Source organism: Nansenia antarctica (genome assembly GCF_963989245.1).
Source record: "Nansenia antarctica genome assembly, chromosome: 8".
Classification (NCBI taxonomy): Eukaryota; Metazoa; Chordata; class Actinopteri; order Argentiniformes; family Microstomatidae; genus Nansenia; species Nansenia antarctica.
Genome location: NC_137678.1, coordinates 39,003,727 through 39,029,372, shown reverse-complemented (window position 1 = coordinate 39,029,372; position 25,646 = coordinate 39,003,727). Strand labels below are relative to the sequence as shown.

General features: G+C 42.1%; 3 protein-coding genes across 3 annotated transcripts; 2 read left to right on the top strand and 1 right to left on the bottom strand.

Annotated features, from left to right (window-relative positions):
* Nucleotides 1-2,355: 2,355 nt before the first annotated feature.
* Nucleotides 2,356-10,216, top strand: pyroxd1 (pyridine nucleotide-disulphide oxidoreductase domain 1). Its single transcript, XM_080537536.1, has 12 exons — nucleotides 2,356-2,613; nucleotides 2,797-2,877; nucleotides 3,379-3,498; nucleotides 4,318-4,446; nucleotides 4,573-4,646; nucleotides 4,834-5,033; nucleotides 5,547-5,744; nucleotides 5,905-6,017; nucleotides 6,848-6,970; nucleotides 7,353-7,490; nucleotides 7,991-8,274; nucleotides 9,943-10,216. The coding sequence occupies exons 1-11, from the start codon at nucleotides 2,536-2,538 to the stop codon at nucleotides 8,237-8,239; spliced, it is 1,503 nt and encodes a 500-aa protein (XP_080393662.1). The 5' UTR covers nucleotides 2,356-2,535; the 3' UTR covers nucleotides 8,240-8,274; nucleotides 9,943-10,216.
* A 1,290-nt stretch (nucleotides 10,217-11,506) lies between these two features.
* On the top strand, nucleotides 11,507-15,143 carry LOC308164184 (lipid transferase CIDEB-like; the record flags this gene model as incomplete). Its single annotated transcript, XM_080538330.1, has 5 exons — nucleotides 11,507-11,523; nucleotides 12,086-12,200; nucleotides 12,423-12,581; nucleotides 14,651-14,841; nucleotides 14,960-15,143. 5 exons carry the CDS (start codon nucleotides 11,507-11,509, stop codon nucleotides 15,099-15,101), a joined length of 624 nt encoding a protein of 207 aa, XP_080394456.1. The 3' UTR covers nucleotides 15,102-15,143.
* A 1,437-nt stretch (nucleotides 15,144-16,580) lies between these two features.
* LOC308164183 (E3 ubiquitin-protein ligase rnf168-like) lies at nucleotides 16,581-25,540 on the bottom strand (the record flags this gene model as incomplete). Its single annotated transcript, XM_080538329.1, has 4 exons — nucleotides 16,581-16,682; nucleotides 23,308-23,478; nucleotides 23,812-23,882; nucleotides 25,213-25,540. 4 exons carry the CDS (start codon nucleotides 25,538-25,540, stop codon nucleotides 16,581-16,583), a joined length of 672 nt encoding a protein of 223 aa, XP_080394455.1.
* Between the last annotated feature and the right edge of the window lie 106 nt (nucleotides 25,541-25,646).

The window sequence follows — 25,646 nt, the reverse complement described above, 5'->3', positions numbered from 1 at the left end:
GTGTCAAACAACACATACTGTATCATGTTGTTAATGCACCTGAAGAATAGTCATTAGAAAAGGTCACCTGTATCAACAATTTTGTTTTTGCGCTGCAACATTAATCATTGATGAGGGTTTCCTATGATAGATAGGCCTACAGTTATGATGACTCGATGACTATGAATCATTCAAGTATCTACAGTACTAATATGAACAGCAGGGTCTAGTCAATGGATTCATGCACACAAGCATGTAAAATAAGCTAAAGTAATTCTACGATTGCGCATTTTTTATTTGTTTGGTTGTCACATTTGCTCTTGAATAAATGCGTTGCTATATAAATATGTAGATATAGGCACGGTTTAGCTATTTATTATCAATTCCTAAAGGGAAATTAGAGACCGGTGCCGTTTTACTGACTTTCGTATGAGATGATTGAAAAGAATCATAATAACATTCCGGAAATATTACACTTTGTGATGAGGTCACCGACCCATGATTTGATGTTTGATGCAGACAGCACACTTCTCACTTTGCATCACCATATTCCCTCCATTTAGGCCTAAATATCATTGCGTGATAACTGCAGTTGGACAGGTATTTTAACAGCAACACAGAGGAAAAAGAATAGCACATTCCAGTCAGATCATAAAAATGCTATAAATAGGTATGGAGGTCCAGAAATGAAGAATATACATCAATGCCAGGGGAGAGGGGGACATGAGGGTGAGTGAGACCTTACAATGTAAGACACTGCTGAGAGAACCAGGAAATATTGTCATTTTTACAGATCTGCTAGAATATTAAGCTAAGTTTTGGAATATGCATAGCCAAACGTTTCATTACATACTGTATTACTGTATCACTGTCAGAATATTTATCAGTAGTAAACACAGGTCTAAAATGTGATGATGAAAAATGTAAGGTCATCACCCGGAAACTCATGCAGATACTGTAATAGCTTTATCTCTTTGTGTAGAGTGTTTTACTGATTCATCAGTGTTTTTTGTACTGATGTGATTCACTGACTGTACCACTTCACCTGTGAGATAATGTAATGTAATTACCTTCCACAGTGGAAAAGTGTGTTTTTTCCCTCTAATGTCCAGCATTTCCATCAACACCAGAGATCCTCTGATGAGTTTATTAGACCCTAGGAAATGACGCAATCATGGATATCTATGGATGTTATATCTCACACTCTGACGTGAGTCTATGTCACTGGGGTCAGAGTTCATGGTCCCCATGGTCAGGGGCAATTAGATGCTTGGCACACACAGCCATGTTAATTATATTCCCCCCATGACTATAATATAGAGGTCTGTTTGAATCAGACCATGTGACTTATAATTGTCATGGGCATTTTCATTAAGCCTATGACGACTGACTGATGTTTTGAATCTCTCTCTCTCTCTCTCTCTCTCTCTCTCTCTCTCTCTCTCTCTCTCTCTCTCTCTCCTTTTTAAATACTTTTCCCCTAATGAAATATATTTACCAAGTATTTGCATACCTAGATGATCATATGGCCTATGTATCCTTTCTATACTGTATATTGTCATCTGTTGACATTAGTCCATTCCTCCTCATCCCCCAAGCCCAAATAAAGAATGACCTACCTTGCAGGTCAGGGGCACATGCGGAAAGGGTGAGAGTGCATTCAATCTGAGGGGCTGAAATTGAAACTGTCAGGCAGGGGGTAATGTTGTTTGGACACATGACAGATTGGCCCACCACTGTCCGCTGATGGGGAAAGCTTGGGTATGCCTTATCAACGCTTCCGGATGTTTCCACACTGTCGTTTTTCTCATTCTGATGGTTTTTATTTCTGTCTGGATGCTTCCAGTCTCTATTTATAACTGGTTGTTACACATACTGGCATGGCCCCACTTTTTTGCTAGAGAGAGAGAGAGCCATTGATTGAACTGTCCGATAAACCCCAATAATAGAAGTATGTAGGACTATAAAAACCTAATAATAAACATTTAGGATTTTCTGAATTCTACAAATTATATGAGCAGTATGTATTCAGTTTGTATTCTGTTTGAAGGGAGGCAATCCCTATTCCAGTGTTTCTCAACCCTCTCCTCGGGGCGCCCCAGCCGCTCCACATATTTGATCTGTTCCACCACCAGCACACCTGATTCAACTAATCAAGTACAAATCATAATTGCTTTGGACTTGATTAGTTGAATCAGGTGTGCTGGTGGTGGAACAGATCAAATATGTGGAGCGGCTGGGGCGCCCCGAGGAGAGGGTTGAGAAACACTGCCCCCTAGTGTCCCTCTTGTTAACGAAAATTACATTTGACCTTGCGGCTTGCCGTAGTTTGTTTTCATAACAAGGAAGTGCGTAGTGCATGGAGGGTTTAGCAGGTGCATGGTGCTTCAAATCACTGTATTGTTTATCTTTCACACAAACACATACATTGGCCACTTAGATATTAGGTATCTAGTTTAATCTAAACGCGTTGCACAAGCACGTCTTGACTTCAACTTCTGCCCATGTGTGCGAGCAAGTTAGCATCACAGCTAGCTACAGTAGCTGAACTGGAGAATGGCAGCAAAGACAGAGCTGACATTCAAGTTTGTTGTCGTCGGTGGTGGCATCGCAGGTGTAACTTGTGCTGAACAGGTAAGACCAATCAGCTATCGGTTAATATATGCAATGCTCCTCGCCATGTTTGCATGATGAGAATGTGTATCAGTTACAACCTATTGAAGGAGTGCTTCAGATGTGTTTAAGTGTGTGCAACATGTTCTGTGCTGCTTTAACTGTTGTCGTGTCGATAGCATAAATGTTTGATCTTTTTGACAGCTGGCGTCCCAGAACGAGTCCGCCGATGTGGCCCTTCTGACAGCTGCTCCTATGATAAAGGCAGTGGCCAACTTCAAGCAGGTGATATACACTGTTGTCACAGGGCTGCCAACTTTGGGTACCTGGCTGGAGTGAGATTCTGGGTGTTTTGGCGTGAGCGTTGTTTAGGCAGCGTGTTACATTGCGGTCTATTACATCAGTTTGTGGATAACAGACATGGGCATTGATGTTTTTATGATTGAATCAATTTCCCCATGAGGGGTAATACAGTTTTATACTACTACTACTAATCCTAATACTTACTTAAACCACGGCTTGATCACCATTACAATCTACACATCTGTGGGATTATGTATGTAGCCTACTAGTTTATATACTGTACATATTTGTATCTATGCTCCCAAGATGAAAGGTGTAAGAAACTCATCAAATGGAATGGAATGGAATGGACTTTATTTGTCATTGCTACAGTACAGGTACCAAACAACGAAATTTAGGAGGGGTGGCTCCCCTGGTGTGATACTCATCTACAGTATATAAATGTAATGACCATAACCCAAACCTGCCTCCTTCCCTCCTTAGATCTCTAAGACGCTGGAGGAGTTTGACGTTGAGGAGCGGCCCTCCAGTGTCCTAGAGGAGAAGTACCCCAATCTGAGAGTCATTCAGTCTGCAGTGAGAGCCCTCCAGGCGCAGCAACATGTGAGTAGAAAAACAAGTGTTACCAAACTATGTCCTGATTTGCCCCACAGTGTGTGTGCTGCACTGGACTAGCCTGGTTACCCATCCAACATCGTTGCTGTAAAAAGGATAATTAAATGTGAAAGTGAAATATCAGAACCAGCCCCTATGTGGTTATAGAAGAACCAAGAAAGCAGTCATCCAATGCAAGTGGAAATAGAGCTGTGGACTTGTAACTACACCCTTGGGTGGTGTAGCAGAGTTGAAGAAATGTACTGTAGCCTTTTGAATATTGCATCTTAAGTCGTTGTTTTGTTAAAACCCCACTTGGTTGACTGTCTTGAATGCTGTCCAACACTGCCACCTTCTGGATGTGTTTGTGAAATGCTATGACACCAGTTGTCATTACATGGCTATGTGTGATTAAGGTCATGTTCTCACATGAAAGTCCGAATCAGGACCCGGAGCAAGTGGATGAGTTTGCAACATTGTTGCATAAATTATTTCTCTGATTTGCGTTCTCACAGCCCTTTAGGTAAATGAAGTAACATACGCAATCGAAGCAACAGACGTGGTAGTTGATTGTCCCGCTCTTATCCAGATCAACACGCATGCGCTGTTGTTTTTCTATGGACAGCCTCGATGCGTCCTTTCTAATCGGAGCGAAACCACCCTTTTCAAGCGGAGCATCCGTCGGCTGTTTGCTCCGGGAGTGACTTCGAATGCGCGTTCTCACAGCTCCAAACGACGCAGAGCAAAGCGAATTTTATCCTAAACTCTGATTCCAAGTGAAGCAAATGTTCTAGTGAGAACACACCCTAACCAATCTCCCACTCTCAGACCCTACAGACTGTGGATGGACTGCTGATCCATTATGAGAAGCTGTGTATCTGCAGCGGGGGGAGACCCAAACTCCTCACCCAAGACAACCCCTATGTGCTGGGGATACGAGACACAGACAGCGCCCAGGTACTTGTCCAGTCTTGGTGCTCGTTCAGCACACATTCCCTCCATTGAATGAATCCAGTACCTTGCCGTTGTTCTATTGGACTAAATTTTACTTGCCTCACGCTGGATTTGTTTTGTGTCTGGTAGGAATTTCAGAAGCGGTTATGCAAAGCAAAGAGAATCGTAGTCGTCGGAAACGGAGGGATTGCCTTGGAATTAGTGTGAGTGTGTTACTTACTGTACTTTGAGAAAACACTTGTGTAAATACATGTATTTGATTGTGAGGAGAAAATAACACATAATACAGTGATAGTATTCCACAATCTCTATGATTTGAGCTTATCATGTAATCCTCAGTGTGTATGTATGTTGAATACAGTAGTGTATAATCTGGAATACATTGTGCAGGTATGAGGTTGAGGGTTGTGAGGTGATCTGGGCAGTGAAGGACAAGGCCATAGGAAACACCTTCTTCGATGCTGGTGCAGCTCAGTTCCTCATACCGTCCCTGGACTCAGACAAGCCAGAAAGAGCTGCTCCCTGCAAGAGGGCCCGCTACACCACAGAGGGGGCTGCCGCTGGAGCCTCTCCCGGCTCTGCTGCAGGAAGTAATACATACATTTATGAATGTATTAACTCATAAATGCATTCATTCATTCGTGTTTATCTGAATATCAAGACACCATCTGGACTGCACATGTTTAAAATTGTTAATTTTTTTGGAATTTAGCAGATGCCTTTATCCAAAATGACTTACAATAAATACATTTGACTTCTATCCACCAGTCATAGCAGGAAAAAGTAATCTATGCTCGGGCCAGGGGCCATTGGCAGTCATTGTGCTAGATAGAAGAAGGATTTTTTAATCCCCTTTCTTTTATTATGACACTGGAGAAACTGTACACAGGGGCTAGAGGGTAAGTAGATGTCTCAGGAGGGACAGTTAAGATAAGAGATGGGTCTTCAGTCTACGGCGGAACATGGGGAGTGATCTGTTGAGTCATATCTGTTGAACCCTTGATATTTATTTGGGTCCTTTGTATTACAATAATTCACACTAGCCCTGTGATGAGGAGCTCAGAGATGGTGGAATGCTGTATCTGAATTGTGTGTGTTTTGAGGTGGAGACAGGCGAGTCCGGGGTGCAAGGCTAGAAGGGCCTGGTAGTGCCTTGGGGCCAGACTGGCATGAGGGCATCAGTATGAGAGGAGCAGAGGAGGCGTGCCACAGAGCAGTGGAGTACCAGTGTGAGGTTCAGAAGATCTACAAACACCAGGACCTTCTGCAGTCCCCACTGGCCACACAGATAACTGACATGGGTGAGAGGAGGCAATGCATACGTCCTCATATAAGGGAATATGTAGTATTATTGCAGTAAAATATGTAGTTAGTATTTAAGATCAGTTTATCAATTGGTTAGATTTTTTTTTTTCACTGAGCATCTCTTCTTTTTCTATGCCTTGCTGTTCCCTCCTGCAGGATCCTGGCCAGTGTATGTCCAACTGACCAATGGGAAGACGTTCGGCTGTGACTTCATCGTCAGTGCCACTGGCGTTATACCCAACACTGATCAATTTCTCCATGGAAACAATGTAAGGAAACAGCAAAACACCTAGACCGTCTCAGAATCTATTATATAATGTTCAAGTAAGAGTGGAGTAAAACCCTTTTCCTCCCCCAGTTCCCGGCTGCCTATTGATCAATCAATCAATCAATCAATGAAATGTATTTGTATAGTGCTTTTTACAGACAAATGTCTCAAAGTGCTTTACAACAAGAACAATAAAAAATAATGAATACAATACAAACAATATACACCCGACCGATTGTAGACCCCCAAAAAGCAAGCCAAAGAAAAACTCGTCCCACCATTCATTTCACAGACTGCTTTACTCGGAATTTCAACCTCCGCCGCTAGGTTGCGGAAAAAAAACTTTTGTCGTGTTTATGGGACTCTCAACCGTGTTCCTTTTGCTTCACTCAATAACAGTAACAAACATATAAAACACATTAAAAACACTTGCAAGATGCATAGAATATCTACTAGGAATATGGTCTTGGAATGAATGTGACATATTCTAATGCTTTGGTCCTCATGTCGGGATCCGATGTAATGATCAGACTTTTCTTTCGAAAAATGTGAATCTATTTCCGCGTTGTTGAAAATCAATGACACAGCTTGTTTTGTGAGCCTGCTAACAATGTAAAGTAGTGTTCTAGTTAACTAGGTAGCAGTGGGGATTACTCACCCAATCCATTGCATTGCAGTATTTTGGCTTGACTAGCGAGTTTGTGTTGTGATTCTCGACAATGTTGAAACGTAGTTCTGTGTTTTAAAAGAGAAGTCAGAACATTTCGATTGGTAGCCGACATGCGGACCAAATGATCAGACTGTGTCACATATGGATGTATGTTTGTCCAGTTTGCCCTGGCTGAAGACCATGGACTGAGAGTGGATGACCACATGATGACATCAGAGCCAGATGTGTATGCAGCAGGGGATGTATGCACTGCATGCTGGGAGCCCAGCCCCATGTGGCAGCAGGTACACACACACACACACCTACACACACCTCCCTCTCTGAAGCTCACTGAAGCACATCTGATATCTGACCAACCAGTTGTGTTACTGTAGTGACAACGTCTATGACGCTTTACTGTAAAATAGAGTAGAATATAATAGGACCTAATTTTCCACCTGGGAATGGGAACCTGCTGCTTTGACTTCATAGGTCCTATGTTGTGTAATAAACAGTCATCATTATACACATGTACACTGTACATACTGTACCTAGATAGACAAAGATACTGTGTACACTATGGTGACATCACAAACATGTCCGTGTCCCCCCTGTGGTGACATCACAAACACGTCCGTGTCCCCCTTGTGGTGACATCACAAACGCATCTGCGTCCCCCCTGCGTAGATGCGTCTGTGGACCCAGGCTCGTCAGATGGGCTGGCACGCTGCACGCTGCATGGCAGCAGACTCCCTGGAGGAGCCCATAGAGCTGGACTTCTGCTTCGAACTCTTCTCACACATCACCAAGTTCTTCAACTACAAGGTAAGTAAGTAAAGCTTTATTTATATAGCGCCTTTCATACATGACATGCAACTCAAAGCGCTTTACAACAGTACATATACAACCATAGAATGAAGAAGAAAAGGAAAAAGGGGGGGGGGGGGCGGGGGAACCAATTTGGCAGAGACAAGACAAGGACAAGACAGTGGGAGGAGAGAGAGGGAAAAATGCGACCGCCTTCGTTGAGAGCAAGAGAGAAAAGTCACAAGGTGAGCGTCACTTCTCTGTAGCAGGGCATTGGTCACCAACGCTGGTCCTGGAGACCCACTATTGTATGTAGAAGTTTTTATTTTTTCCATACATTTTTATTTTTATATATATATATATTCAATTGTTCAGTAAGGACCAGACGAATGTAAGAATAGTGGCCTACGAGTTAAATGCATTTTAATCATTTCTAATATTAATAATTTATCATTATTTTGAGACCCATCATCCCCACAACGTGTGGCTAATACTTTCTCTTCTCTACCCCTCTCCAGGTTGTCCTGTTGGGGAAGTTTAACGGCCAGGGTCTGGGTCAGGACCAGGAGCTTTTGCTGCGCTGCACTAAGGGTCACGAGTATGTGAAGGTGGTCCTGAGTGGAGGGAGGATGATGGGAGCCGTGCTGATTGGAGAGACGGACCTGGAGGAGACCTTTGAGAACCTGATCCTCAACCAGATGGACCTATCCCCCTACGGAGAGGACCTCCTCAACCCTGACATAGACATAGAGGACTACTTTGACTAAAAACACAACAATGTCACTGACTGAGAACTGTGGAGGTGAGATCTTTTCATTGTCTCACACTGTCTGATAAAATAATTATCTGTCTGATAAAATGTAAATTATTATTAAGTGAAAAAAAAGAAGAAGAAAAAAAGAACATACCGTATTTTCCGCACTATAAGGCGCACCGGATTATAAGGCGCACCTTCAATGAATGGCCTATTTTAGAACTGTTTTCATATACAGGGCGCACCGGATTATAAGGCGCACCGGATTATAAGGCGCATAGAATAGATACTGCAGTCAAACGTTTGACTGGGGTTGCGTTACGCCCAAGCTCCACCTACTGCGTTGCGTCACCTCTCCATCGGTGTTGTGTCAACTTCCCGTTGTCCAAGCTCCACCTGAGCGTTGTCAACGTTCTACCTGCTCCACTGTCAAAAATATATATTTTTCCACCTCAAGTATCAGCCGTTCGTCATCCATTTTTGCAACAAGCGTCAAGGACCTGCGGTGATTCACAGCTGACTCGCGTGAATAGCAATTCGCAATAGCTGCAACCACGAGATATAGAGTATTTAGCTACAAGCATTTTCAATCTGCTATTATCTCTATTAGTGGATTAACCGCTGTGGTGATTTAACAGCTGATAAAAATACATCAAGTAGACTACAAACAGAGCAAAACAACACCAGAAAACAACCAATAGGCTATACAATTATAACCAACAACCAATATGTGACAGCTCCTGGTGAAATGTGCAACGTACTTTTTCAGTTTTTACACATGCTTAAACTACAGATTGTAAGCTTTCAAATGATGTGTCATACATTCAAATCAGAGAAAGATTGAACACGACAGGCGTATTTGAATGTGTTGGTTCACCTCAAACACTGAATGGGAGAAAAGTGACTCTGACCAAACCACAACAAACGCTGCTAGCGGCTAACAGCTAACAAAACACATCGCTACGAAGGTCTAAACTGTATTTTAATAACATGACAACATACTGGGAGAACATCGACATGCTAAAAACACATAACTACACATAACTAGATGAACACACAGTTCTTGCTTTTGAACACGAGCTAAAACGAAACTATGTTTACAAGTCAACCCTCCCTTACCGGTAGCCTCCGGCAAACGAGAATAATGAATCCAATACACAAATGATAAGTGTTTAGTGATCGTTAAACTGTTGTTTATTATATCGAGTGGGTACTTTAAAACTTCAAGTTGAAAGCACCAAGAATCTCACTTTGTTCCCTCGGAAACTCTGTTTAGTCTTCTTTACTTGGGGTCTTGTGGTGTGGGACTGTGAGTAAGCACAGTATACCGGTGTTTACTGATTACCGTAATGCTGCAAGCGGTGCGGCTTTGTAGTTTACCAGTCGTACTGAAACATTTTGACAGAGCGCCTTGAGCGCCGTGTACAACCAGTATGGATCAACAAATTAACCAATTGATCCATATATAAGGCGCTCCGGGTTATAAGGCGCACTGTCGTTTTTTTTGAAAATTAAAGGCTTTTAAATGCGCCTTATAGTGCGGAAAATACGGTAGTATATTATGAGACATGATATGTTATTTTTTTCTTCTTCTTCTTTTTCACTTTATATTTTTCTGGCTGGCTGGCTGGCTATTGGTGATCCATGCAATTAGGGGTGAAAAGTCAGATAGGGTGTTGCTGTGAGTCATCGGACTGACTCTCTGTCTCCCCCTAGTGCTCTGGAGCTGAAGTTGGAGGACAGACAGTCGCCTTCACCGCACCCCCACGCTACACCCCGTGGTCACAGCCCCCTACCCTGTCCCCGGTGCGCCCCAGACTGGCTGCCCTCTGGGGTCCACCCAGACTGCTACGGAGCAACATGTCGCATGTTGAAATGATTGTACTGTTATTGAATAACACGTTTTAAAAACATGTATATATACTGTATATTCATAACATTGCACTGCTAACCTTTAATGCATTTTAATTGTTATGTTTGACTTCATACCTCCAATTACAGAAGTCTGACTTTAAACCATGTATTTCCTTGTTTGAATATTTGATGAGATGATCTTTATAAAGAGAAACCTAGGATAGAGAGGGAAACCTAGGATATAGAGGGAGACCTAGGATATAAAGAGAAACCTAGGATATAAAGGGAAACCTAGGCTATAAAGAGAAACCTAGGACATAAAGGGAAGCCTAGGATATAAAGGGAAATCTAGGATAGGGAAACCTAGGATATAAAGAGAAACCTAGCATATAAAGGGAAACCTAGGATATATAGGGAAACCTAGGATATAAAGGGAAACCTAGGATAGGGAACCCTATGATATAAAGAGAAAGCTAGGATATAAAGAGAAACCTAGGATAGGGAACCCTAGGATATAAAGAGAAACCTAGGATAGAGAAACCTAGGATATAAAGGGAAACCTAGGATATAAAGAGAAACCTAGGATATAAAGGGAAACCTAGGATATAAAGGGAAATCTAGGATAGGGAAACCTAGGATCTAAAGGGAAACCTAGGATCTAAAGGGAAACCTAGGATATAAAGAGAAACCTAGGATATAAAGGGAAACCTAGGATATAAAGGGAAACCTAGGATCTAAAGGGAAACCTAGGATATAAAGGGAAACCTAGGATATAAAGAGAAACCTAGGATAGGGAACCCTAGGATATAAAGAGAAACCTAGGATATAAAGAGAAACCTAGGATATAAAGGGAAACCTAGGATATAAAGAGAAACCTAGGATATAAAGGGAAACCTAGGATATAAAGAGAAACCTAGGATATAAAGGGAAACCTAGGATATAAAGAAAAACCTAGGATATAAAGGGAAACCTAGGATATAAAGGGAAACCTAGGATATAGATGTAAGAGTCTCTAGGCACAGAGGGAGGTCGACACAGAGGAACAGTTGTAGAACAAGTATTTTATTTAAGCTGCACCGCCCTGCAACGCCACCGGTGTGCTAGAGCGCGAGATTCTCAGATAAGAATAGTGAAACGTCCGTCAGACAATCCTCGTGTCTGCGCACGACGCCCAGCTGTTCCCCTTTCGGGAATGTTGTCTGCTTCGGGAAAGTAACTATCTCGGGGGTTCCACCGTTTATACCAAACGAAGCGTTGGAGAGAGAACTTCTCCGCTTCAGTAAACTGGCCAGCGGGTTTAAGACACCCATGCCATTCAACATAGGACGAAGAATATAGAACGTGAATCTGATCATCTGTGCAAAAATCTATATTGTTGTATCTAATACTACCTTTTAAAAAAGCTCATTAGTGGTTCAATAGCACCATGGATATAGGCTTAGTGTAACGGAGGGGATTTGGAATCATGCTCTGGTGATGAGGTAGCCTCGTCTGTAAACTCCTCAAGGACTTCCTGTCTACTTGGCCACGTGGTAGAGGCTTGGATGTTCCACGTGGGAGACCTAGGTTTGTACCCCACCCATCACATACGATAATATAGCCAAGACTAACCACTGCATTGGAAGACATGTTTTAGACAGGGTACATCTATATGAGGGTTTGTTTTTTGTTCTATAATAGAGTCATTAAGATAGCTTTGTACATCTACAGTCTGCGGTAAAGTGTCTAGCTGTCTTACTACGGCAATGTCAATGTGTCAACGCTGTGGGACCCCATCAGTGCACATGGTCAAGTTTAGACCATTGGAAGGGCAGCCAATAGGGCACATCCTCTAATTTCGCCACTCAAAAGGGCATTTTTGCCACTCAAAAGGGCACTTAAGCGAGACGTTTTTCAACCGTGGGGGCACCAGGAGGGGCGGTCGCCCCCCCTGCCCCCCCCCTGAGTCCGCCAGTGATCTGTGTCATCAGGTCTGAAAATCATCTTCACTCTTCCTCTTCCACAGGTCCGTGTCCAGGCGTGTGTGGTCGGCTCCCCAACGGCCGTTCAGAGTGGTCACCCAAGACAGGGAGACCAGGAAGGGCGTCACAGCCGGCACGCTGGAGGAGCTGAGAGACAGGGTGAGAGAGAGGAAGAGAGAGAGAGAGAGAGAGAGAGAGAGAGAGAGAGAGAGAGAGAGAGAGAGAGAGAGACTTAATGCAAAACACAATGATTATGAAAATATGCAACACAAATTAAGACATATTGAGGAGAAAAAACCAAACACATAATACAGATTTGACTCCATACTCACTTAGTTGGACTGTTTCCTGAAAATATCCCTTGGCTTTCTGTCTGTCCAGGTGTGCGAGGCTCTGCTGCTGTCCCTGTCCACCATGTGTCTGTCCCTGGTGTGTGAGGAGGACGGGACTGAGGTGGACTCTGAGGACTTCTTCATGTCCCTGCCTGACAACACTGTCCTCATGGCCCTGGAGCCTTGCCAGACATGGAGACCCCCTGCTGTAGGTTGTCTGTGGCCCGATACTGTATCAATATTAGAGTATTTTGCTAATGTAGTCTCATCCCTAATCTGTGTATCTCAGTGTGCATGTACATTAGCCTGTCGTGACGTTAGAATTATAAGGTTCTATCTCCATTTTTGTCAAAATGTCGTTTTGTACATAATCTGATCCATTAGGTGTTTATTAATGCATGTGTGGTATTTTTTTTTTGAATGTTGACATTTTTGAGTTAGTAATTCATGAAATACAAAGGTTCCATCTCACAAAACATAATGGAATGTACAAACTTTGACGCTCAATATCTCTGAACTGCCCTAAACGGAGATAGAACCTTATAATTCTAAGCTCACGCTGTGTTAACGAGTTTTACGATTAATGTTTTGTATTTTATTGTGTTGTATATTTCATATATATTTAATGTAGCTTTGTAATCATACTAATAGTGTAGACAGGGAGCAAAAGACACCTTGGTCTCAGTTTTCCCTGGATAAATAAAGAAAAAAATGAAAGAAAGTAGTGTGTGTGTGATCCATAAGGATCTCGACATGGAATTCTCTGCCTTACCGTCTAAACCAGGGGTCGGCAATAGGCGGCCCGTGGGCCATTGCTGGCCCGTCACCAATAATATTTGGCCCAGCAGATTATTTTGAGAATCCCCTTTTTTTTTCTTTTTCTTTTTTACAATATCGGACCGACAGTCCCACACCGCGCCTATAATGTCCGAATAGAGAATCTACCACCACCTGAATAATGCTTATTGTACTTTTATTCATGTTGAGAGTGAATGACACAGGGACAGACAATCAGGCAGCGGGGTGCACCGAAGTTAATGAGTCACCTCAGAGAGAATCATAAGCAGGTGGACAAGGCGTGGTGCTGAAATAGCCGACATACGGTGTGGTTTGAAAAAAATAACATCAGCTCATTAAATCATTCAAACGTAATGTTTACGTATGTGACTGCAACACACATATGAACAGTAACAAAGCAAATTCTGTTTAATTTTCTGAAAAACATTGACAACAAAATCGGCGCAAAAGTGGTGGTAGGCCTATGCTCCTGAAACGACAGAGCAAACGCGCTATTAGGGATAATAATTACAATGAGCCATAAGCCATTCATTCAAAATATACAAAATACAATTAGGTTATTAAATACAATAACGACAGGCTTGGTACTCACTTAATGTGAAAAGTGGCATCTCCCATCGGTCACAATTTGCTTGATATCTGGTGATATTGACGTCACTTTAATCCGCAGGCAGTTTATTTTTATTTTTATGCATCTATCGATTCCTCTTGTGCGTCTTTATCACATTCATTGAGGAAAAGGATGACTCGCATGTATAGAAAGGGAACATTGTGAGCAGGGAAGATGTGAGTCTCACACAACGGCTTTGCATTGATGAAACCAGGTAGGATGAACGTATAGTTCGCTGTCCATTCCTCTTTAAATGCCCTGTTTTCACCGTCAACTTTCCTCTTTAGACCTTTGGAGAGTGACATTATGTATCTCTTGCTAGTTAGCAGGTTAAATGTTTAGCTAACTTCACCCGACACGCAAACAACCAATCCAATAATAAATAATGTGACCTTGTCTGGAGGAGGGGGGAATCATTCAGAATAAAAGTATGTTAAATAATTATTAGAATAAGTTAGGCTGCGATACATCGTCAGTCCACACATTTATTATTCAAAACTATGGAAAAGGGTGAAACTACGTTTCAACGTTGTTGAGAATCACAACACAAACTCGCTAGTCAAGCCTAATACTGCAACGAAATGGATTGGACTGCTACCTAGTTAATTATAACACTACTTTACATTGTTAGCAGGCTCTCAAAACAAGCTGTGTTAGTTGACTAGCGATGTGTACATTTCTCGAAAGAAAAGTCAAAGCATTAGAACGTGTCACATTTTTTAACAATCAATTACTTTAATTACAAATTATCCTTTGATTATGTTCGGGCCCGCCATCTAGTGGCTAATTTTTTTGGGGGCCCGAGGCCAAACCTAATTGCCGACCCCTGGTCTAAACTAAAGCCTTGTTTCTCTCAACCAAACCCTCAGGGAAAGGCTTACTCCAAACCCCAAGATCAGATCAAGCCCCGGACAGGAAAAGACATCACATGTGTGACCTTTGACCTGTACAGACTGAACCCCAAGGACCTCTTTGGTTCTCTGAGCGTGAAGGCCACCTTCAGGGGCTGGTATTCAGTCAGTGCAGACTTCAAATGCCTTGGGCCCAAGAAAACCGTCAGGTGAGCAGAGGATATGGTGTGACTTTGTGCGTGTAAGGGGGGGTATTGAACTTTTTTTTTTTTTTACTAATTACTGCCTGTATATTCAACTGATTCACTCACGTTCTTCCTCTCTCAGAGAAGCCCTCCGTGTTGCCTCCACCCTCCTCCAAGCAGCTGGTCATATTATGATCAGCGCTGCTTCTGTGATTCGCCGGATCATCGAGGGGGCGGAGTCCTGGCAGCCCCAGCCGGCAGGCTCTATGGAGTACTGGAATTAGGGGAGTGTCTAACCCTAACCCTCTGTGATTGGCTAATCACTCATCAGGTCGAATGAGAATAGAAGATAAGATGTGGAGCTGATCACAACATGTACTTGTGCCAATCGTGGCAACCTTCTGTTCGAGTAATATTTTGAATACTATGAGTATAATATGTACAATGAGTATGATACGCTTAACACATTATGCTGCTGGTGTATAATGTAAAATGTAGAAAAGTTGGTTGTACAAATTAGAATACAAATATGTTTGATGTATATAATCCTCTTTTTCTATCAATTGTACCATGTTAAACACAGTGATGATATAATGTGTGATGGACAAAGATGGCATTTTTAAATTACATTCATCTCCTACTCTCTTATATACATGATTTCATCTGTGTAGTTCATCTGTTGACAATGATGCAGCTCACAAAATATAAATGAGGAGAAATAGTTGCAGAACAAGGAAAAAACTGTTTATTCATAAAGAAAAGAGAAAGAACATGTGAGTGGAGGCAATAAAGTGAATGAAGATTAAAACAATATAACCGAGTTGTCCTCAGGAGGGAGGATGTCAACAACAACAACAACAACAACAAGCACAAACTGTCACCTGTCTCCGTTCAAGAAATCAACCCAACCAAAACAAACAAACTACAAAATTGCCAGCTAAACAATCTGTTGAGTGACGCAGAATACCGTTACTCGATCTGGAGATGTGTGGGAAGTTTTGGAGGTCTTTAAGTAAGTGCAACATCGCTAAGTTGATGAGTTCAGACAATTTTCCTTATTCAATTCTGCTAAACACAAATGTTACACTTCACAACTCAACAATGCAACTCCTCAACAATAATAATAGAAAAAGACAATAGGAACAACATAAGGTGGCATAGTAGTAGCTATGACCGACTGCCTTCTGAACAGACACTGAGACCAAAACTACCACACACCATGCCCATGGGGTCTACGGTCAGGTCAAGACATTCTTTCAATTGGTTCCTCGCTCCAGCAGTTGTTACTTGACAGTGTAATTGATTCCTATGCAAATTAGAGACCCTATAAAAACAAAGATATTCATTCCAAAATGACATTAACCATTGTTCTTGCACTAAGATGGACTCAATTCAACTTATTGAGTCATTTGTTGATGACATTTTTGCATTTTAGCTAATTTTAAGAGTGTCATTGAAAAGGGTCTGAATACTTACGGACATGGTGTATTTTTTGTATTTCAATTTTAATACATTTACTAACATTTCAAAAAAAATGTTTTCACTTTATCATTCTGGGGTATTGTGTGTGGATTGATGGCCAATTATTTTAATTTAATTCATTTTAAATTGAGTCTATAACACAACAACATGTGGAAAGAGTGAAGGTGTATGAATACTTTCCGAATGCACTACATACAAGCAGACATATTTATATATGTGTGTGTGTGTGTGTGCATGGTGCTTGTAATGTAATAATAATAATTCTGACCAGGACTTGAGACTCACTTCTCTATGTCACCCACAGCGGCGTGGTTCCTCTTCCTGGTGGGAGTGATGTCATTGGGTCGCATGTTCTTCTGAGACTCTGAGATCGGGCTTCGGTTCTGAAGAGAAGACAACATGAGAAGGGATCCCATCTGTGTGCGTGCAAGTTATAAGTTTTTCTCTTGTTTTGTGAGCTTAGTTGTACTGTTGTACAATTTACTATACCTGTACTGCTGTACAGCTGATTGTACCTGATTCCACATGTCGGTATTGCTCACAATTGGTATGTCGATTGTCAGTATAGTCTCTATGTTTTTACTATAGACACTTAGCTTGACTGAGTGTCTTTTTATCTTTTGTAGACTGTACATTTATTATGTCTGTATTGTGTATGTTCAGGACCACAGGAAGACTAGAGGTACATCTGTGTGCTTCTAATGGGGATCCTTAAATCAAATCAAATCAAACATTTCGAAATTACAACCCTTTTTATACATAGGGTGAATCCCAATTCACCACTCCGGCTCCGTTTTCACCCCTAATCTCCGTTTTGCGCGTTCACGTGTAGCCGTAGTGGCGTCCCAATTCATTACTCAATTAGGGTTAGGGTTAGGGTTTTCCATGGCTCCGTTTGGAGAAAATCTTGACCCTCATTCGATTCGGAGCCATGAGACTCCTTTCCGGCATGCATTGCGAAACATCTACAGAAATGTTCTTTTCGCTCTCGTAATACGGAAGCGAGCCTGAAATGTCATTTACTTTTTCTGGAATTACTTGTAATTAAAGACTTGAAAAATTATGATAACCATCGTATTATCTTAGTTTAATGGCATTACAATGCATTATAGACCTTTTATTTATTTATTATTTATTTATTTATTTATTTTTATTTTACCTTTATTTTACGAGGCGAGACAATTAAGAACAACATTCTTATTTACAATGCCGGCCTGTATGCCGGCATTTTTGGGTATGCCGATTTTTGGGTTATAACAAGCATAACCCAAAAATCGCTTTTATGTCGGTGTGTCTAACGTGACAGTAACGCAACGCTGCATGACAGTCGAGCATTTCAGAGATGTACAATCATAAATCAATTATTACCTGTGGCGTTTGACAGCGGATGATGGTACACATACAGTATGTAAAGTTATCTATCAAGCGTTCGTCTGACTTGTACATGATGCGCATTTTTGGCACCCGCAATCTAATCCGAGCAGTTGTTATTAGGTAATATTATTAATGGGTTGTAATGGGTCATTCATTTAAATGCATTATAGACCTTTTCTTTATAACAAGCACAACAACAACAAAACGTTATTATGCCGATGTGCTGTGTGTCTAACGTTACAAGCTGATTTGTGCATGACAGCCGCGCATTGACATATTTCCATGTCTAATGTCTGATGTACTAATGTCATTTCAATGCATTATAGACCTTTTCTTTACACGCTTCGCTCACTAGGTGGGCCGCGAATACTGTAGAGATTTGTAAAGTGGTCCGTGAGTCCAAAAAGGTTGGGAACCGCTGCATTAGACTATCAAAGCAGATAGACACCGGAGCACTCATATCTGCGCGTTTGTCACAGGGCGACAGTCCTGTTCCTCTGCCCGGCGTCAGTCCAATGGAATCGTCAAGCACAGCCTTCCCCATATAAATACATCGGTGCGCGATTACAGAGATGTACAATCATGTTTATTTAAAAATAAATTGTGGTGTTTGACAGCGGATGATGGTAGACATATTTAATGTAAAGTTATCTATCTAAAGTTATCAATCCACAGGCTGATATGTGCATGATAGGCGCAAATTCCCCCCCCCCCCCCCCCCTTGGTGGTATATGACGCTAATACGCTATCTGTATTGCGGCACTTATTCCAAAACAACTCGCAATCTAATCCTAGCAGTTGTTATTATGTAATATTATCGATGGATGTGCCATTTTTGATGGAGGGCAGTGAACGGGAGACTCATCAATGTAGTTAATTAATGCAGTGGACAGCTGTTTCTCCAGCGTTCCTGTCACATCGGATTTCGTAACGCCATGAAAATATATCTGTGCTGTTATATATATATATATATATATATATATATATATATATATATGTAAATGACATGTTATAAGGCTGATCTGCGCATGATAGTGCTGCATTTTGACATATTTCATGTTTCCGCCCGTTGATGGTATATGACGCTATAGTCAGTCCCAATGGTCCAAAAGTCAAGCGCTTCGTAACACAGACGGGGTGAATTTTATGAATGAAAGTGAAAGTTCTGTCACAAAACGCCGTTACGTATCCTCACACATTTTTAAGTGGGTATACGGAAATCCTTGGCCTTTCCTAGTGGGTACACGGCATAGTCCTGCGTATCACCTAGACTACACCACTGGAGCACAGGTTTCATACAGGTTAGAGCTTATTCTGTCATGGTCTGATAATGAAGCATTGTTCTTTTTTTTTGATGACTTGTTTGATCGATTGATAGCGTTCAAGTTCATTCAAGTTGTGAATGAATCGCGAGCGTCAATGCTTTTCTACGATACTACGTGTAATGTCACTTGGAATAAGAATAATAAGACACTTGAGTCTGGGTTCAACAAAGGTATAACCAGTTTACTTCGGTTCTCTCGACACCTGTCAGCAGGGCCGCTTTAAGGGGGGGCTAGCTGGGGCGGTGGCACAGGGCCTCGCGCTTTGGAGGGCCTCGCGTGACGCAGGGTAAAAAAATTAAGATTTGGCATTTTGGCGCCACCTGCAGGAGTAAGCACTCCCTACTCTGGTTGCTTGCATTGCGTTGCATTATAAGCACTTCTCTCTCTGCTTTCCCTCGCGTACATTCGAATCCGTGAAAATTTATTTTTTATTTTTTTCGATGCCTCAGCCCGCTGTTTAATGTGGCCAGGGTAAGCATGCTTACCAGCCAATCAGTAGTTCTTTCATTCCGATAAGAGCTACTGATTGGCTCTTATCACTTTCAAGTTCACTTAACATTTCACCTTACTTTCTCTCTCCCGGCAGAATAGCTTATGTTAGCTAGCTCAAACGATCTAAATAATAATAATCAATAAGGATAACTTGCTTGATTTTGTGAATATGGACATTACTGTCAGCGACATAAAGGGATTTCGTAGACTGGACTGGACTGGAAAAACACAACTACTGGCTAAAGGCCGCCCGAAGCCACCGCTCACCGATCTTCACACCCAGAAAGGGAGAGTCGCTAGGGCAGGGGTGGCCAACCAGTCGGAGACTAAGAGCCACAAAAAAATATTGGGGTACCACAAAGAGCCACATCATACATGCGGGCTCACAAAAGCACTCCCTCTTACTCACACACACACACACACACACACACACACACACACACACACACACACACACACACACACACAATAATACATTTCCAATAGGCTACTTTGCAGACAGATTTATTTATTTTTCTTTCTCACACACACGACTGAATATGCATGAATGAAATGAAAGCAGGTGGGAAAGCTGCTAAATATCATCTCTTCTCTGCCTCGGAGATCTGAAACGAGAGAGAGGGAGGAAGCAGCTTCTGTTATTTCTTGTCAAGGTTAGCATGCACACACAGTCTTTCCCTCTCTCATACTCTCTCCACACACAGAAATATAACAATTTACAATAGCCTACCTCACAATAACAGTGTATGTGACAAATATTTTTGTCTTACCTGTTGCTCCTTTGACTCAGTGGGACTTCTGGCAGTCCTTGCTTGCCACAATCCTCTTCAAATCTGGTTCGTATTCTGTTGTGGCCACTCGAAGCAGTTCCTTCACATGTGTGTCAATCCGAACAGAACTACTTTTTTTTTATTTTTTTTCCTAGCACCAGGGGAGCCCCCCCTCCCAAATTTCGTTGTTTGGTACCTGTACTATATCAATGACAATAAAGACCATTCATTCATTCATTCATTCATGATGCATTTCTTAATAAACTCTCCTTCATTGTATGGCTTTTTAGCACGTGCAATGTTCCAGGCCACTTGATAGGATGCAAGTGTCACTGTCTCTGATTGCTTAACAAATCTTTGGAACAACTTGGTCTGTGTTTGTGTCTGGCTTTTCAAGCTGTTTAATTTACCCTTGCGAAGTTCGGTTCCTTTTCGAAACTCCTGGTCAATGTTAGCATGCGTTGTGCTGAAATGGCGCTGGAGATTGGAAGCTTTGTAATGTGCCAACGATGTTTGGCATATCAGGCAGAATGGCTTTCCATTGCGCTCCACAAAGAAATATTCACTCTCCCACTCGGCTAAAAACTTCCTTTGCTCATCTCCATACTTGCGTTTAGCTGTACATTTCTTCCCTGACATTTTTATTTTGTTGTTGTTATCCGTAATTTGTCAATAAATGAACTGTCAAAAAGCCGTGTTACGTGACAGCTTCTCCTCAGAACGGACAATTAGGGAACAGTGTTGCCATGATATGGCCGATTCCAGCCCAATCGGGCTACTTATGATCACTCTGGGTGGGTTTTTAGACTCTGGTTGGGCTGAAAAATCAATCCAATCTGGCAACATTGTTAGTGACTCGAGATGATCCTTGAAAAAAAAGTATCGGGTTACAGCAGTGTGCAGCGAGACAGAGGCCGCGTTCGTAAATTCGCTCTGAGAACGTTGGTGCCTCCACGTCTCTTGTCCAATCAAATTACTTGGTTCCATTATGACGTTAAACCCAGTGTGCGCTCCGGCGAATTTACGAACGCGGCCTGTCAGAGAGCGCTACACCAACACTTTTAATGAATGGATTGAAGAGCCGCACACATACAGCCAAAGAGCCGCATGCGGCTCGCGAGCCGCGGGTTGGCCACCCCTGCGCTAGGGGGTTCCAGCAAGCCTGGTATGAGCAGTTTATATGATTTATATGATTCGCGAGGCTGGTGGCGATCTGTGCTTGTTTATATGGTTTGAGTACTGCTGTGCTGCTGGTTATGGCTTCTTATTTAAGACTTCCTCTGCTTTTACCTTTGAATGTAGACCTGTGCCGTTGTGTTTGGAGAGAGAGCTGCTTAATCAGTCGCTGAGATAGGCCTAATGTCGCTGTCCGTGCCAGTGGTTCTGGACCAAAAGTGTTTGAGAGAGATAGAGAGGGAGGGTTTGGGATGTGATGTCAAGTGCCTGTGTGACAAAGTGTGAAAAGAAAGTGTGTTGTGAGTTTACTATGGAGGTTGGAAACGGTGTGTATCTGTGTTGTGCGTGTGTGCGTTTGCGATGTTGAAACTGGACTTGTCGATTTCAGCAGGCTGGCTACTTGAAAAGATCTTGGTTCAAAAAATTGAACAATGAGCATCCCTGATATAGTCGAAACTGGCAACTGTTTTTTTTGTTTTTGGTAATCTGATCACAAAGTGACACTACAGTTTATTAGCGGGTTCTAGGGCATCAAAATTGCATTTCCTTGAAACTGCGTTCACTGATAGCGTGTATTATTATTATATGTGTAATTATGTGTATTTCTATATCTTATGCTTAACCAATCTAAAAGCTCACGGCACGTGCCTGGTGTCGCGCGGTTATAATAGTAGCCTACATCATTATAAAAGGCCTCGCAAATCTGACTTCGCACAGGGCCTCGCATATCTCCCAAGCGGCCCTGCCTGTCAGTCACCTTCTGGTATATCATGAACTCTCTCTTAGGCGCATGCGCTGTCCTGACTATGAATTAACCCATTCATTACACTACGGATGACGTATTAGTGAAGGGTTGTCCCATTTCCCACGGGGAACCACTACGGCTATGGCTCCAAAACGAGTGACTCCAAAACGAGTGACTCCAAAACGAGCCGAAGTGGTAAAAAAGAGAATCGGGATTGGGCCATAGTCTCCCTATTTCAGCATCTAAAGTATCAGGAAATTGTCTTGACAGGTGTTTCTGGTTAGTCAGGTGTGTTCCGTCACATCATTTATGCAGTCATAAGATGTATAGTATTGATTCTAGGCTTTCCAAAATCTACAGTTTGTAACATCATTAAAAATAAAGAAAGCACTTTCACTTTGCCTTGCCTTGCTTTTTAATGATCCATTGTTGCAGCCATTATGTGTGTATGGATGATTATTTGTTTAATTTGTTGTAATACTTATTTGTGAACACTGGGTGGAGCATGAATGCAGGAAAGCATTTAAGGTGAACTCACCAGGACAGGTGTAGGTATTTGCAGACTGGGATGGGCACACAGTTTTTGACCGTGTAGCCATACTCACGGCTTTTGTTTGTTGTAGTTAGTGTTATTATTAGAGTAAATAATTTTTGCAGCTATACATAGGTCGTCTGTACTGAGTTCACACGTCCAACTAGATTCTACCCAGTCTAGCCAAATCCCTCGCTGGCTTTAGTAGGAATAATCCATGTTCCAAATAGTTGATTTTGTTAAGCCTAGTTTTGGCTATGTTTCTAATTGTTGTCATTTCTAAATGGTGAAACCAATATGTACACAAATACCATCAGATAAACGCTGAGAATCTTTACTCTAACCTCATAGTAATTGTTTGATTTCAAATACAAACGTTTGGAAGAGAAAAATGAAAAGAAAAATGCTTCACTGTCGCAATACTTATGGAGGACACTGCATATTACATCAAATGTATCATATCGGCATGGGTTCAATGGGAATGGGACTGACCCACTCAGAAAAGAAAAAACGTAAAAAATATAGCATACATTGTTAGAAGAAAAGGTAAAAAAGGAAATAAATGCTCATTGCTAATGTACTATTACAACCTACCAACTCCTGGCTGAGCAGTCTGGCCAGGGTTTCATCAGTCTCCAGCTGCCTCTCCTCTTCTCTCCTCCTCTCCTTGGCCAGACGTGCCTCCTCCTCGGCCAGGAGGTGCTGGATGTACTCCTCACTGGCCTTCCTCTCCTCCTCCTCCACAGCACGCTTCTCCTCGGCCAGCTGCCAACCATTTAAAACGTGAGTGATTGGCAGCAGTTATACAGCAATCAGCAGTTATAAATCAGCAGTTATATAATAATCAGCAGTTATACAGCAATCAGCAGTTGTGTAATAATCAGCAGTTATTTAGTAAATAAGCAGTTAAATAATGTCCTCTTATATTTTTTTATTTTCATATTGTTTTTACATGTTATACAAATGTAATGTATTTGTATTATTATTATTATTATTATTATTATTACACATAGACAGACACACACACACACACACACACACACACACACACACACACACACACGGTAATCGGCAGTTATACACCCTGAGAGTGCTGACCTTGCTGATTTGGTCCTCGTACTCCCTCCGCACCTCTCCTGGCTGGCTGACTCTGGGTCTGGAACCCAACGCTGAGGGCAGAGAGAGGAACGACAGGTCAGCCAACCTCACCAAGTCATTGCAAATAAAATAAATCCTTCCTTCACACCTTTATGTAAAATATAGCTACTGTATATAAGGTCCCACATGTCTATTGGTCTATCTTTATTTTGTATTCTTAGCTATTTTATTTAGCCTATTATTCAATTGTCACTTTATGTTGTTGTTGTTGTTGGTGAAGTGAGCTGATGTAACACCTGAAAGTATAAAGAACATTAAGTACCTATTTATCTATAGCACACCCAGGATGCTGTATAGAAGGCAAACTGGTTAGGGGAGGAAAAGGTGAGAAGCATGTGAGCTGGGGAAACACACATGCTAGTGGGGTCCGGAGGAAAGACTTTAAAAACATATAAAATATGTTTATTTTAAATTATAAACTGAAGGTTTTAAATGATCATTTCTGTTGACTTTTAGGATTTATGGAAAGTTCTCATCCTAGAGTAAAATTGCAACAAATTAGCTGAAAAACTAAAGAGGACTTTGCAGAGGGGCAATTACTCCGGTCCAATTCACAGGCTAAAAGAAAATGGAGGGGCAAAATATAGGTCCGGTTTCACAGACAAGGCTAGTCCTGGACTAAATCAAACTTTCAATGTAAAATCTTGATTGTGGCCTGGGGTGGTCCTGTGGTCTAGCACCGTAGTCTATAACACTATGTGCAATATGACAACCCTCGGGTACATAAGGTTCAGAGATAGGAAATGTTAGAATAGGTATAGCATAGCATAGAGTACAGCACAGTGTTTTATTTGTATAGTATAGTATAGTGGATAGTGTACATAGCCTTTATTTATGTAAACCAGCTCTTTTCCCTTCTTGTTTTTAGTTTTTTTTTTTCCTAGCACCAGGGGAGCCCCCCCCTCCCAAATTTCGTTGTTTGGTACCTGTACTATATCAATGACAATAAAGACCATTCATTCATTCATTCATTCATTCATTCATTCATTCATTCATATAGTGCACACATATGCCCATGTTGGCATGGGTTCGGCTCATGCCCTGCTGACATGCCCTCTCCTCCTTGCTTTCCTGTCTACCTTCAGTGAGTTCAATATCCCATAAAATATATCCAATATATATCCAATAAAATGAAAAATATGAGTGGGACTGCCCCACTCAGAAAAAGAATAACCAATGTCAAATCCCCATTGAAGATGCTTTTTAGTTTTGGATTAGGCTTAAGCCTTGTCTGTCAAACCGGCCCTAGACCTGCCGGATCAATTACTCCAGTCCAATTCACTAAGGCTAAAACAAAACGGAATAAAACATAAGAGTTGGATGAAACTGGCAGTCACTCACTGCTTTCCTCTTCACCGCTGATCCTCCGCTGGCACTGCAGAGGAAATGCCGCCTGCACCCGCCGCCACAGTGCGTCGTTGACCAGCGTCTTGTTCCTGCCGTTATGCCTCGCCCACGTGGACACCCTCTTGCGACACAGCGGGCAGCACAGGTTGGCCTTTTCCATCGTCTCCTGGAAGCAGGGCTTGCAGAAGCTGTGGGCGCACGGCAGTGTCACCGGCTCCAAGAACACCTCCAGGCAGACTGGGCAGAGGTAGTCATCCCGAGACAACAAGCCCCCCTCCCCGCTCTCTGTCACAGCCACCTCGTCCTCAGACACTGGGGGCATCCCTCCACGTTCCTGTAGTTTTTTGCTCCGTCCTATACTTCTGTGTAAAACCAAATGCCCAGAGGTTACAGTCGAAATAACATTCTGAGTAAGGTGATTTGGTTGG